This window comes from Euleptes europaea, chromosome 15 (genome assembly GCF_029931775.1).
Source record: "Euleptes europaea isolate rEulEur1 chromosome 15, rEulEur1.hap1, whole genome shotgun sequence".
NCBI lineage: Eukaryota > Metazoa > Chordata > Lepidosauria > Squamata > Sphaerodactylidae > Euleptes > Euleptes europaea.
In genome coordinates this window covers 43,529,255-43,542,386 of record NC_079326.1, presented here as the reverse complement: position 1 = coordinate 43,542,386, position 13,132 = coordinate 43,529,255, and the positions used below count along the sequence as shown (strand labels likewise).

The window sequence follows — 13,132 nt, the reverse complement described above, 5'->3', positions numbered from 1 at the left end:
GCTGGTGAGGCATGGCTCGGCCCAACCAAGTGACATGTCATATCTGGCCCTCATAACAAATGAGTTTGACATCCTTGCTCGAAATAGTATCCTGAGATTACTGGTCACTGCCATAATGTCTAACATCATTCTCCATGTTGTACGTGTGCATCACATTGGGTAGATTCATTCCTGTTCCAGTTGCTGGCATCTGCATGTGATGTGGCAATACCGCATGGTGACTCATGCTACCTTTCCTTTATCCCTTAGAAACTCCTTGATTCATTGATCTTGAGCAGCGTAATTTAAAATCTAATGTTTGAGGGATATAAGGACTGAAATAAATCTTGCCACTGACTCATGTTACATGGAACTGTTTCAGATGGGCTCTGCAAGGTTGCGGCAATCTGAGTATTGGGCTTAACATCAATCAATAGTAAATGTTTTGGTAGGGGAAGAAATTACAAGAGCGAAGTTTGCAAGCTGTAGTGCGATGTATTAAGTCGCCGCCATTCCACATCTTTGGCTAAAAAACATATGTTCTTTCCAGCAGTTGAGAGGGATACATTACAGCCCTCTGTAGAAACAAATAGAAAATGTTAGTACTGTTCAAATGGTCAAATGAATGAATGTTCAGCCTTCTTTTATCTTTAGCAGGTGGTTTTTAGACATGAGAGGATTAGACAGATTTCAGTAATAGCTGTCATTTCTTACATTGGAGTTGTTTAAAAGCCACTTCTCTGAAATGTAAGGGGTTTGCTGTTAAATTTGCATGCCTTTGGTGAACTGTTTGACACCGTACACCACTACGACACATTTTAGAGCGCATTAGATCACTGTGGTAGTGTGATTATGCTATGCTATTAATTTCAGATGACTCGAAATGTTATAGATTAATGTTTGCAATCTCAGTAGTAGTCACTATAAATATTTTATAATAGGCATTTGAAAAGTTTACAAAAGAATCAACATCCTTACTGGATGAGCTTGCCTTAATCAACAGTGGAAGTGATAAAGGAAACCAACAGGAGAAAGAGAGGTAATCCTGTTTCTTATTTTTATTGGTAATTAGTTAAATCCAAAAGTGTTTTGCTGAAGGCCCTGTTGGGGTGGTTCGAGTGTTTTTTTCAAGAGCGCTGCAGTGAAATATTCTGGATGTATGATAACTTGGGTACCACAAATGTGCTGTCTCTTAAGTTGAACTACAACTTGAGTTGAGATTACATCTTCTAAGTGGCAGTGATTTTGTTCAGTTTTGAAAGGGGGGAACCCAGCCCCTGCATTTTTAGTCAGTTGAAGTGGACATTTACTTTCACAATACCTTTTGTTATGATGAAGCAGGAAAACCGTGCTCCTTTTCATAGTCTGTATTGCTTCTACAGCCCTGATCTGGATAGCCCCAGGCTAGCCTGATCTTATCAGATCTCAAAAGCTAAGCAGGGTCAGTTCTGGCCTTTATTTGGATGGGAGACCACCAAGGAATACCAGAGTCACTATGCTGAGGAAAGCAATGGCAAACCACCTCTTGTTAGTCTCTTGCCTTGAAAACCCTACTGGGTCGCCATAAGTCGGCTGCAACTTGATGGCACTTTAAACACACATAGTTTCTACAGTGGGTGACTCCAAGCTTACTAAAGTTCCGATGTATTATCAGTGTAGATCGTACATCGTAGTGCTGGATCAAAGCTCAGTTTCACACTGAACTCTAGTATTTAATATGACTAGTTATTTAGGATGGGGCATAGCTCAGTGGTAGAGTGTTTGCTTTGCATGCAGAAGTTCCCAGGTTCAATCTCCAGCGTCTCTGTTCGTCAGGTAGTAGGTGATTTGAAAGACCTTCCTTGAGACTCTGGAAAGCTGGGCAGTACTGACCTTGGTAGACCAGTGCTCCGACTCAGTCTAAACTGAACTAAACAGATGTGCCCCGAATTGGGTATATGTAATCTTTTTTACAAGGTCAGCTATTTATCTCATTGGATAAATAGCTGAAAAGGAGATAGGCAAAAAAAATGTCAGATGTTCCAACTGCTAATACAATTTTGTCGATATTTTGAAAATGTCAGACATTTATTTGAACCTTTTCAAAGATGGTACCCTGTTTCAACACAAATATCTTTGGCATTCATAGCTCAAAAGGAAAAACACTAGCCATGCAAAAGTACGTAAAAAGCCAGAACCTGTTATGCAGCTTGATGCTATGAACTTTGGTAACTAATTTTTGTGCTGCGCTAACGATTGCCAATGTGTCCTGAATTAAATGTATAGGTTAGTTCTTATGTCTAGCTTTCTTGCTTTAAATCTCTACACTGTGCCAAAGTAAATTTTGACTTTTTAGTTATGTTGTAAAATAAACTTTTGGAAATCCCTACAGTTTGGTGTATGGTGCTCTTACTTGTGAAGGCGCCAAGCCTGAATTCAAGTACCTTATTTCAGTTTGCTAATCACCAGTTCAATTTTGATTGAGATTAACCTTGTAAAAGTTGATTGAGGTTACCCTTGCAAAAGTTCGTAAAATACCCAGGAAGTCAGGGAGTAGCTTCCTGGCCTTGACTAGAAGGGTGGAGATGGGAGGCTGGTGGCAGCTTCTACTCGTTGGGTGTTCTGTAACTAAAACTGGAGGTGGTAACCAGTACATGGTTACAACAGCTTCTAGCTATTGTTGTGATTTTAGTTTTTGGGGTTTTTCCTTTTTGTTTTTGTTCTTAAGCAGGCAATTAACAGTAACCTATCTTTTTATTTCAAGGACTATAGACTTAAATTTTCTTCCGTCTGTTGATCCTGAGACAGTTCTACAGACAGGTATGGTAAGCTGAATGAGGACAGCTGTGGCATTATTATTCTCATTTTTATTGATTTATGTCTTGATAAGACAGTGGGTGATGTGTGCAGTTTGTCTGACTTCTGGGCTTCTGAGCTAACTAAAATTCTTACAGTCGACCATTCATTTACAACAAAATAATGCCTATTAAGAAGGTATTCATTCATGTCGTCTTAAAATAGTATTTCCCATCCACTGCCATTCGAACAGGCCGCCTCATCTTATTTCTGGGAATAGCAACTATACAGAAATAAAGCATCAATCTCCCTTTCTGCAGGAATTGCTAATCAACCTCCTGAGAATGCCAAGGAGGCAATTAAGAATTTAAGCAAGAAGGATAATGGACAGTGTTAGGCTTGGCAAGATGCTAACTTAAAGAGTTTATTATGAAGTTGAAACAGTATGTAGAATGTGGCCTTCCCATTTGGTTTCTAGCTCAAGAAATAGTCAGCTTTCCCCTCATTTGTTGCTCAGTATCCTGAAATAGTTCCTCACATGTTCGCAGCTCCCCAAACACAATGGGTGCAACCCTGCTCAAATTAAACATGCTCAGATCACGTGGATTTCAATGGGAAAGCTACACATGGGACATCACTAGCATTTAGTTTTGTCAGATGGTGCCCAGTGTATATATTCTGCAAAATATAGTTTTCCCCTTAACTTTTGGATGCATTGGGTTGGATCCAACACAGTCATTCTATCAGCATAGTGGCAGTTAATCTGGTGGGGTGGTGCTACCATTGATGAAGGATGGGAGGGGCAATATTTCTCTGCAGACCTCCACTTTATCTCCTGTGATGTTCCTGAAGGTCCCTTGACCAGTGGGAGCCAAATCTCAAGGACTCAGAGAGCTCCATCTAGGGAGGGGAGGCAGCAGAACCGTGCTCTGACAGCTTCACCCCATTAATAATGCTTGGGATCCAGCCCATTGAGATTTGGAGTGCTGTAGCGCAGGGTATTGGGTTGGATCCAGCCAGTTTTTCCACTGGTGGAAATGGGATTATGGAGTTCCCCTTTGATTGCCAAGAAATCTGTTCTGGAGGTCATGGGACCTGCATGGAGAAAAGACATGTGGGATGGGAACTGTAATAAGGAGAGGCATTGGGTGAGATGGAGTGAAATTGCTCACTATCCCATTGGGAAGAGTCTGTGACGTCACTGATGATGGATTCAGCTGTCTCCATGTCATGCTGTGACCATTACACCAACACAAATTTGCATAGGAACTGGAACGGACTGATCTCAAGACACAGTGTGAAGCGTGTTCCTCAGTTTTATTGCCTGTCTCGAGATTTTGCAGCCTGTCACTCATTTTTTAACTTGGCTGTGCCACAGCTGCGGGTAACAACTTTGCTGGCCTCTCTACTCCCCCCTCCTTTCTATGCCATGTTGTATGTCAGCTGGAGGGGCAACCTGCCACTTGTCTCGGGCAATATGCGTGAAATTGGGCTCCATCTTGAGTTTTGAGTTGAGGGCTATTTTAACTGGGATTTTACTGTTTTAAAACTTAGAATTTATTGTCAATGTTATTGTTCGTTGTTTATTATTATCAATGTATTTTAAATGATGTTACATACACACACACACACTCCGAAGCCTGGCCTTGGCTGGGGAGGGAGGACTATAAGTATAGAATCATAGAGTTGGAAGGGACCACCAGGGTCATCTAGTACAACCTCCTGCACAATGCAGGAAATTCACAACTACCTCCCCCCCCCCCCACACACACACACCCAGTGACCAGAAGATAGCCAAGGTGCCCTCCCTCTCATCATCTGCCTAAGGTCACAGAATCAGCATTGCTGACAGGTGGCCATCTAACCTCTTCTTAAAAACCTCCATGGAAGGAGCACTTATCACCTCCTGAGGAAGCCTGTTCCAAAGTGAGGAACCGCTTTATTATTATTATTATTATTATTACAACAATAATAATAATGTTAGTAATAGTAATAATAGTCTGAGTCACTTGGATGTTAATTTCAATAAAATCAATTCTTTTATATCATCACAGGCCACGAGTTGTTATCTGAATTGCAACAGCGCCGCTTTAACGGTTCAGATGGAGGGGTTTCCTGGTCTCCTATGGACGATGAGCTGCTTGCTCAGCCTCAAGTCATGAAACTGCTGGATTCTCTCCGAGAACAATACACTCGTTACCAGGAGGTGTGCAGGCAGCGCAGCAAGCGGACTCAGCTGGAGGAGATTCAACAGAAGGTAATGCAGGTATGTGCCAAGCTCCACTTGGTTACTTTTACTTACCTGTAATGGGACAAGGGTGGTCTAAGCAGCTCTCTTGCCCTTCTGCACTTCTTTTGTATAAATATCAGCCAATGAGTCAAAGCAAGTAGAGAGAGAAAGAGCGCTCAATGTATGAAGCAGCCAGCATGGTGTAGTGGTTAAGAGTGGTGGTTTGGAGCCGTGGACTCTGATCTGGAGAACAGGGTTTGATTGCCCGCTCCTCCACATGAGCGGCGGACGCTAATCTGGTGAACTGGATTTGTTTCCCTACTTCTACACACAAAGTCAGCTGGGTGACCTTGGGCTAGTCACAGATCTCACATCTACCTCACAGGGTATCTGTTGTGGGGAGGGGAAGGGAAGGTTGGAGTCTCCCTTAAGTGGTAGAGAAAGTCAGCATATAAAAACCAACTCTTCTTAATCCAGCAAAATGTAGTCATAATTCAGATAAGGATATTGCCATTCAGTAGAATAAAAGTATTTAGCGACTCGTGTGTGGTCTAATATATTTTTTTTACGGAGACTTTTTCCATTATCCAAATCACGGGATAGGATTTATACTCTTGCGTCTCCTGAACTGCCAGATGTCTGTTGTTGTTTGAATAAACAGACCATCTGCAGCTGGGAACAACAGACAATATTACCCTTCCTGTATGTGGTTTGAGAACCGTGGAACAGTTTCAAGCTTCTTTAGCATAGGGGAGCTTTGATTGTACCCAAAGCATTGGTCCATTTCTGCTAGATTTTGCAATCAGTTACCAATTTTTTAAAAAATGAACCCAAAATCCCTCAAGATTGTAAATCAAAGGAAGTGGGATACCATCTCCCAGTGCCTTGGGATTCCTTGGCCATTACTGGTATTAGCTAGCTTAGCAAAACAAGAGCTGTTGCACTACCCGTTACTGCTGTTCTAAATTGTCTCTGTACTTTATTCTTAACTACATTTGAATTTTATGTAATTACACCTCACCTTGTTCTCCCTGTATTTCATGGCCCTTTGACTCTGCTATTCACATCTTTTTCCCCCCTTCATAATCTCACCTGTCTCTCTGTATCGTTGTCTGCCTAATAAGACCTCTTACATGCATCTAGGGAAGCAGGTCCAAGTTCACAAAGGCTTATGGTAGAATAAAAACATACAAGTCTTTGTGGTCCAACAGAACTCCTGTTTAATTTTAAAACAAAGGTAGATTTGTATAAGATATTGAAGGTAAGTTATTATTTGTCTTGTGAGTGCCTGTCTGACATTTAAAATAGGTTATAATATCCAGTTATTAAGATCTGTAGCAACAATAGTAGTACAAATCTAGTGCTCGCCGGAATGAATAAAAATCCCTTTAATGAATTGTGTGCTAAAAGGTCATAAAAGATGGGATTGATGCTTTGAAAAGCAGCATGTAATTGGTGCTTTCATCACTCTTGTAGACATTGTCTCAGTAGAGATAATAGAAGAAACAGAATCACAGCATTTCTTTCCCAGGTTTATTTTATGAAATTAGATGTGTGTGTATATATATAATATATATGTATATATTAGCAGCTTTGCTGGATAGATTGGAAGCAAGGAGTTGTTATATGTGGTCTTCAGGTCCTGAAATTACAAACCAAGAACTCAAATGATTTCCCCCCCACAGTGTTTTAGATGTATTTAAATGCAACGGTTAACTCTTGCTTCTGCTTTTAGCCATGAAAATATAAATCTGTATAACTGCCTGCAATTAAAAAAATGGAAAAAAGAAAATCAGGCCATTGTTACAAAAAAGAAGATGATGATTTTGGCTCAGAACAAAGAGAAATTAAAAAGTGCATCAGTCAAAAACTATATCGACCCCCCCCCCTTGGTGGTAACTTGAGTATTCAAACGATCTAAGCAAAGATGAGCTGACTGGAATGAAGTTTATAACCTAGTTTGGCAGACTGCCATTATTAATGCATTTAAATAGACTTGTTTACTGGGGCATCAACCTCAATTTGCATCATTCTGATTAGAAATTGTCGTCCATTTGTGCTGTCTCTGTTACCGATGCTGCATAATAAATGAATTGAACCTTGGCAAGCGATGAAATTGTGCATTCATCTGTGTTTTTATTTAGTTTAAATCAATTTAAAAGGTACCTGCCGAAGATTTCTAAATACCGTCGGGAGAGAAAACCTCCGTGACTTCTTTTAGAGTTTTTAAAAAAAAGGACCAAGGGGACCCCGATTGATCAAAAAAACAAACATATTTTCAAGCTAGCTGCCCACATGCAGCAGGAATGGCGTGATGAAGGGGGGAAAGGAACAAAAGGCACCTGTGATGTAGGTAGATACCAAGAGACGACTTGCTGTACCCATTTGGATGAAACAAAATCATAACTACTGCAGTGGGAGTTTCTTTCTCCCAGCGCATGCTGCTTTTTGCTTTGTCGTTTACCACAAATCAGATGCCAGTCAGCCAAGTCCTAATTGCTCAGCTCTTTCCAGGTGTATATGTGATAAGGACTATATTAGTCCATTTGCGGACAGAGTTTCCCTTGCGGGAATGGTGACATTGAATCCCTTGTGCGTGTCCTTTTTAATTGGTGCTTTTATGCTTGTAGCCAATCCCAATTCATTGACCCTCTGTTTGTAAACAGGGAATAGCTCTCTGATGAAATCAGGACATCCTGTCTTATGACCACACAAAACCCAAAAATAATTGAATCAGTTGCAAGGTTCTTACAGTTAGTAATCAGGTATTGTGAATCATAGAATTGGAAGGGACCACCAGGATCATGTAGTCCTACCCCCTGCACAATGCAGAAAATTCACAACTACCTCCCACCCACCCCCACACCCCTAGTGACCAGAAGATGGCCAAGATGCCTTCTGTCTCATCATCTGCCTAAGGTCACAGAATCAGCATTGCTGACGGCCATCTAACCTGTTCTTAAAAATCTCCGTGGAAGGAGAGCTTACCACCTCCCGAGGAAGCCTGTTCCACTGAGGAACTGCTCTAACTGTTACAAAATTCTTCCTAATGTCTAGACCGAAACTCTTTTGATTTAATTTCAACCCGTTGGTTCTGGTCTCACCTTCTGGGGCAACAGAAAACAACTCTGCACTCTCCTCTATATAACAGCCCTTCAAGTATTTGAAGATGGTTTGTAGCTTTCCTTAATGGCTGATTTGGGATGGTTTCATCCAATTTTATTTATTGTACTCTGTTTTATCCATATGTATGTTCCTCCTTTTTATATGCCAATAAAGGCTTGTGTTGTGTTGACTGTATTCGTTGTCTTAATTTTTTTTTGTATGCAGGTATGGATGTTCAGGTTGGAAACGGCATCTCGAATCTGAATGGTGCGTGCACATGTCAGTGGGCTATTTGTCTACAGTATAAAGCAAGGGCTACTGATAAAGGACCAAGGCCCCTGACTCCCATGTTATTATGTGAAGAAACCGAACCATTTTAAAACATGCTTGTGCCATTCATAGTTGACGGCCTGCTGCTGCATGTGTGTTTTTCGTATTCAGCTGTCCATAACAGACTACAAAAAGCACAGAGTGAATCAGATTCAAGACTTAACGTGGCTTGAATGTTTAAGAACCACTGAGGAATTTGGTATGTAGCCTCTAGCTGAGGGATAACACTTTGAAAATACCTGCAAACAATCTCCCTAGGGTGTGCTGTCTAGGCAGCAGTTAAATGTGGAGCTCTGCATAGCTAATTCTATGTAAGTACAAGGGGTTTGGACATTTTCCCATCCAGTTATTGAAACTTTTCAGATTGCATTATAGGGAGCACTCATAACATAGTATTCCCCATTACTCTGTATGGATGTGAAATTTGGACAGTGAAAAAAGCTCTCTTGAAGAAGGTTGACTCATTTGAAATGTGGTGTAGGAGGAGATACCATGGAAATACTACAGTTGCCATGGACCGCCAAAAAGACAAACGAGTGGGTTCTAGATCAAATCCAGCTCAAACTCTCCGAAGAAGCTGAAATTACCAAACTAAGGCTATCGTACTTTGGTCAAATTATGAGAAGACAGGAGTCACTGGAAAAGTTGAAGGCAGCTGGGAAAGAGGAAGACCCAACATGAGATGGATTGACTCAGTCAAGGAAGTCCTCAATTTGCAAGACCTGAGCAAAGCTGTTAACGATAGGACATTTTGGAGGTCATTAATTCATAGGATCGCCTTGAGTTGGAAGCAACTTGACAGCACTTGACACACAAACATACACAATGTTGGGAGCTGCTGGAAAGGGTTCCTGTAGATAGCTGTTTTGTTCCTTTTCCCTCTCTGATCCCCCCAAAAAACATATAAAATACTGCTTTTTGTTAATCATTGTCTGTTTTTGTCTTAAACACATTCATACCCTGTTACGTCTCAGTGTGAAGTTGTTTTCTGTTATCACACAGATTGGTTGATCATTATGGGATATGTATTGCTGTTCTTTTTACCACTCCACAACCAACCCCGAGAAAAATGTTGCTCTAGCCCGATTCACTCTGTTCTCCCACCTGCAGTTCAACACATTAAATAACCTGTAAATAGCCCAATGCATAACGAGGAAGCAGGAAGTGGTTGTACCGTACACTGAGATTTGTTCCTAAGCCAACTTGGGCACAGGAATTTTGCAAATGGGAACAATACCACTTTCGGTAGAAACTGTTTTTCCTCTTCTTTTCTGAAGTGAGCTTTTCATCTCACCTGCTAATAGAGATATGAATTGACAAACGTGAACGTGCCAAATACCTTTCATGCTCTGCTTCTAATATGCAATGACACCTTATTAGGGTGCACAAAGCAGACATTTTTTCAGAAAGGCGTTTGAAAATGTTCAACCAGGACTGGTGGTTGTCTTTGAACTGAGATTTATTTTATTGTTACTCCAATGCATTTTGCCCCCCCTTCCCCTGGTGTAGATAGAGATAGAGATAGCATTGCTAATTAAACATGTACGTCATGAGCTTTTAAAAATAAAGTTAAATGGCATTTGTGGAAATTTAAATACAATTCTTCTAAAAACTGCCTAAATTGTGTTTGTATACTGATTATATGCTGTGATGTAAAGTTTACTGATTGATTTGGTCTTTAAAATTATGCACGGTATGGAGAGAGTGGACAGGGAGATGCTTTTCTGCCTCTCTCATAATACTAGAACGCGGGGGTCATCTGCTGAAACTGGAGGGTGAGAGATTCAAAACTGATAAAAGGAAGTATTTCTTCACACATCACATAGTTCATTTGTGGAACTCCCTGCCCCAGGTTGTGGTGATGGCTGCCAACTTGGAAGGCTTTAAGAGGGGAGTGGACATGTTCGTGGATAGGGGCTATTTATGCCTATTAGACAACATAAATACTAGTCATGATGCATACCTATTCTCTCCAGGACCAGATGAGCATGCCTATTATATTAGGTGCTGTGGAACACAGGCAGGAGAATGCTGCTGCAATCTTCTTGTTTGTGGCACCTGGTTGGCAACTGTGTGAACAGACTGCTGGACTTGATGGACCTTGGTCTGATCCAGCGTGGCTTTTTCTTATGTTCTTATGTTCTTTTTTAACAGGTGGTGAACTGGCTTGAGGGACCTGGTTCAGAACAGCTTAGAACCCAATGGGGGATCGGGGATTCAATTAGAGCCTCACAAGCATTGCAGCAGAAGCATGAAGAAATTGAAAGTCAACACAGTGTGAGTTTTCATTTTCCCAGGGAAGCATGATTGTCCTTATATGTAATTAATTATGTGCAACATTTTCCAGTGACATTTTTCCTAGTGAAATTTTAGACAGTGATTTATGACTTATAAAACACTGCACTTATTCTTCTGTAACAACCCAGCAGAATAGCTGTCTATAAATGCTGGTGATCTCCATGAAAGGTAATTAAAATCTAATGTCATGGCAGTATACTGATGTTTTAAAATGGACGAGTAATGATTTGCGCTTCTGGTGAGATTGAAAATGCAACAAGAGCACTAAATTAGAGCGAGCATTTCTTTTTTGAGGGGTGGAAAGCACCGTAATTACTTTCATGCCCTGGTTAAGTAAGTTCCTGTGTAAATTTCGAGTATTGTTGATGAAGATGAGATTGCCCAGTTTGGCAAATGAATAGAAGTAGAATTCATCGGTAAGAAAATTCTCCAATTTATGAAGGAAGAAAGATTGAGAGGGCCGCATGCACCAAATGGCACTACATTTCACTGCAGTGTAGACAGAGCATGTTCCTGCCATCAGTGGGTTGAATCCTACAAACGGTGAGTGCCAGGTCACACTTCTTTACAACAGCTTTTTGCTGAGTAATGCTGGGATTTGGATTCTGCAGTCAAAAGCTCTGCTCACAACCTGAGTTCAATCCCGACGGGAGTTGGTTTCAGGTAGCCCACTCAAGGTTGACTCAGCCTTCCACCCTTTCGAGGTCAGTAAAACAAGTACCCAGTTTGCTGGGGGTAAAGATGACTGGGGAAGGCAATGGCAAACCACCCCGTAAACGTAGTCTAACTAGTAAATGTTGGGATGTGATGTCACCCTATGGGTCAGGAATGACCCGGTGCTTGCACAGGGGGCTACTTTTACCTTTACAGGGTGTCTGTGCTTTCTCTCAAATGCTTCTTCTTAGCACTTGGTATTTGCACTTACTGTTTGAATTGGGATTGTGTCAGATCTGAGGGTAAACATCCCATGGTTGAGGCTTGAGGGGAACTCTGTTGCCTCAGAGTTAGATAGGGTTTCCCTCACTCTTGGCCAGGTTGTCGTCTTCCCTTCTTCCTGCTGGCCAGATTCCCTGCCCAGTTTTTCAGTAAATAAGATACAGCAGGCTATACCTGTGATTCCCTGTCTTCATACAAGCTAGGCCCTTCGCTCACCTCTCGTATTGTTCCCAAGGTACCTCAGAGCCTCAGGAGTTGCGGGGAAGGGGGGACTACAGTGAATCGCAGTAGGAAAGGGCAGAGGTTTTCCCCCAAAACTCACTCTGTTCGCTGTTCTGTAGGATCAAACCCCATATTTAAAAGGAAGAAGGAATTTTTTTTAAAAAAAGCTACAAACAGATCCAGTCATACCTTTCACATTATGAATTTATAGTAAAATAAGGGGAATCACCCGTGGGTGACTCTGGAACCTCATGAATTTTTAATCACTTGGAAAAGATTTCTTTGGTAAATAAAGCATTATGTGACTGTCTGTCTGTCTGTCTCTTGCCACTGAATTTGAGGAATTGACACCAAGGTTGTGCGAGGCAACGATTAGAAGTTACTGCCTTATAAACATAAAAATCTTTAAAAATAACTCTAGTGTTTCTTTAATAAGCTGTCTCATTGATTTACAAGCTAATTACTTTTAACTGTGTTTACTAAAAACGATTCTGATTTCATTGCAGGCGGTAGTCGTACTGCAGATGTCATTTATTCCACTGCTTCTGCAAAATAGCTTAGGTATTCATTTAGCATTGACTCATTTCCTTCTCTTTCTCACCCAGCCTTTTACCATCTTTAAAAGCCCTGAGTCACGCATCCCCATTTTTAAAGGGGGTATTGATGCCATTTACTCTCTAGGAATTTCAGCCAATGATTGGAGTGCTAAGTGTAAGCTTTCTCCGGGGTTTTGCCACTGAAAAATACAAGCAGGAGAGCCTAGGAGTTTGAAAAAGGAGTAATTAGGGGCGCAAGCCCTGTGCTGACAACTCCTGGGAACTTTTGGGGTGCAGAGTATGGGGAGACTGTAAAAACCATAGAAGCTGGGGAAATCCCTAGAGCGGGGATTCTGCCAACACAGATCCAGTATGGTGTAGTGGTTAAGAGTGGTGGACTCTGATCTGGAGAACTGAGTTTGATTTCCCAAGTTTGCAGAAAAATTAACCTAATGTGAGCAGAGAGGGGAAGAAGTCAGCCAAAGAAGAAAAAGAGGAGGAGGAGGAGGAGGAAGAAGAGTTGGTTTTTATATGCTGACTTTCTGTACCACTTAAGGGAGAATCAAACCGGCTTACAATCTCCTTCCCTTCCCCTCCCCACAACAGAGGTAGGTGAGGCTGAGAGAGCTCAAAGAGAACAGTGACTAGCACAAGGTCACCCAGATGGCGTCATGCGTAAGAGTGGAAAAACCAACCCGGTTCACCAGATTAGAGCCCACCA

At 41.4% G+C, this 13,132-nt stretch overlaps 1 protein-coding gene across 2 annotated transcripts in view; it reads left to right on the top strand.

The window, feature by feature from the left end:
- Positions 1-13,132, top strand: part of SESTD1 (SEC14 and spectrin domain containing 1) — a 69,444-nt gene that overhangs the window by 41,800 nt on the left and 14,512 nt on the right. The window contains exons 8-11 of one of the 2 annotated variants that reach the window (XM_056861381.1): positions 921-1,018; positions 2,723-2,778; positions 4,809-5,011; positions 10,574-10,696. In XM_056861381.1, coding sequence (XP_056717359.1) covers positions 921-1,018; positions 2,723-2,778; positions 4,809-5,011; positions 10,574-10,696 — 480 coding nt within the window. Of the gene's footprint in view, positions 1-920; positions 1,019-2,722; positions 2,779-4,808; positions 5,021-10,573; positions 10,697-13,132 lie in introns of both variants that reach the window. The other variant, XM_056861380.1, reaches the window with a different exon arrangement.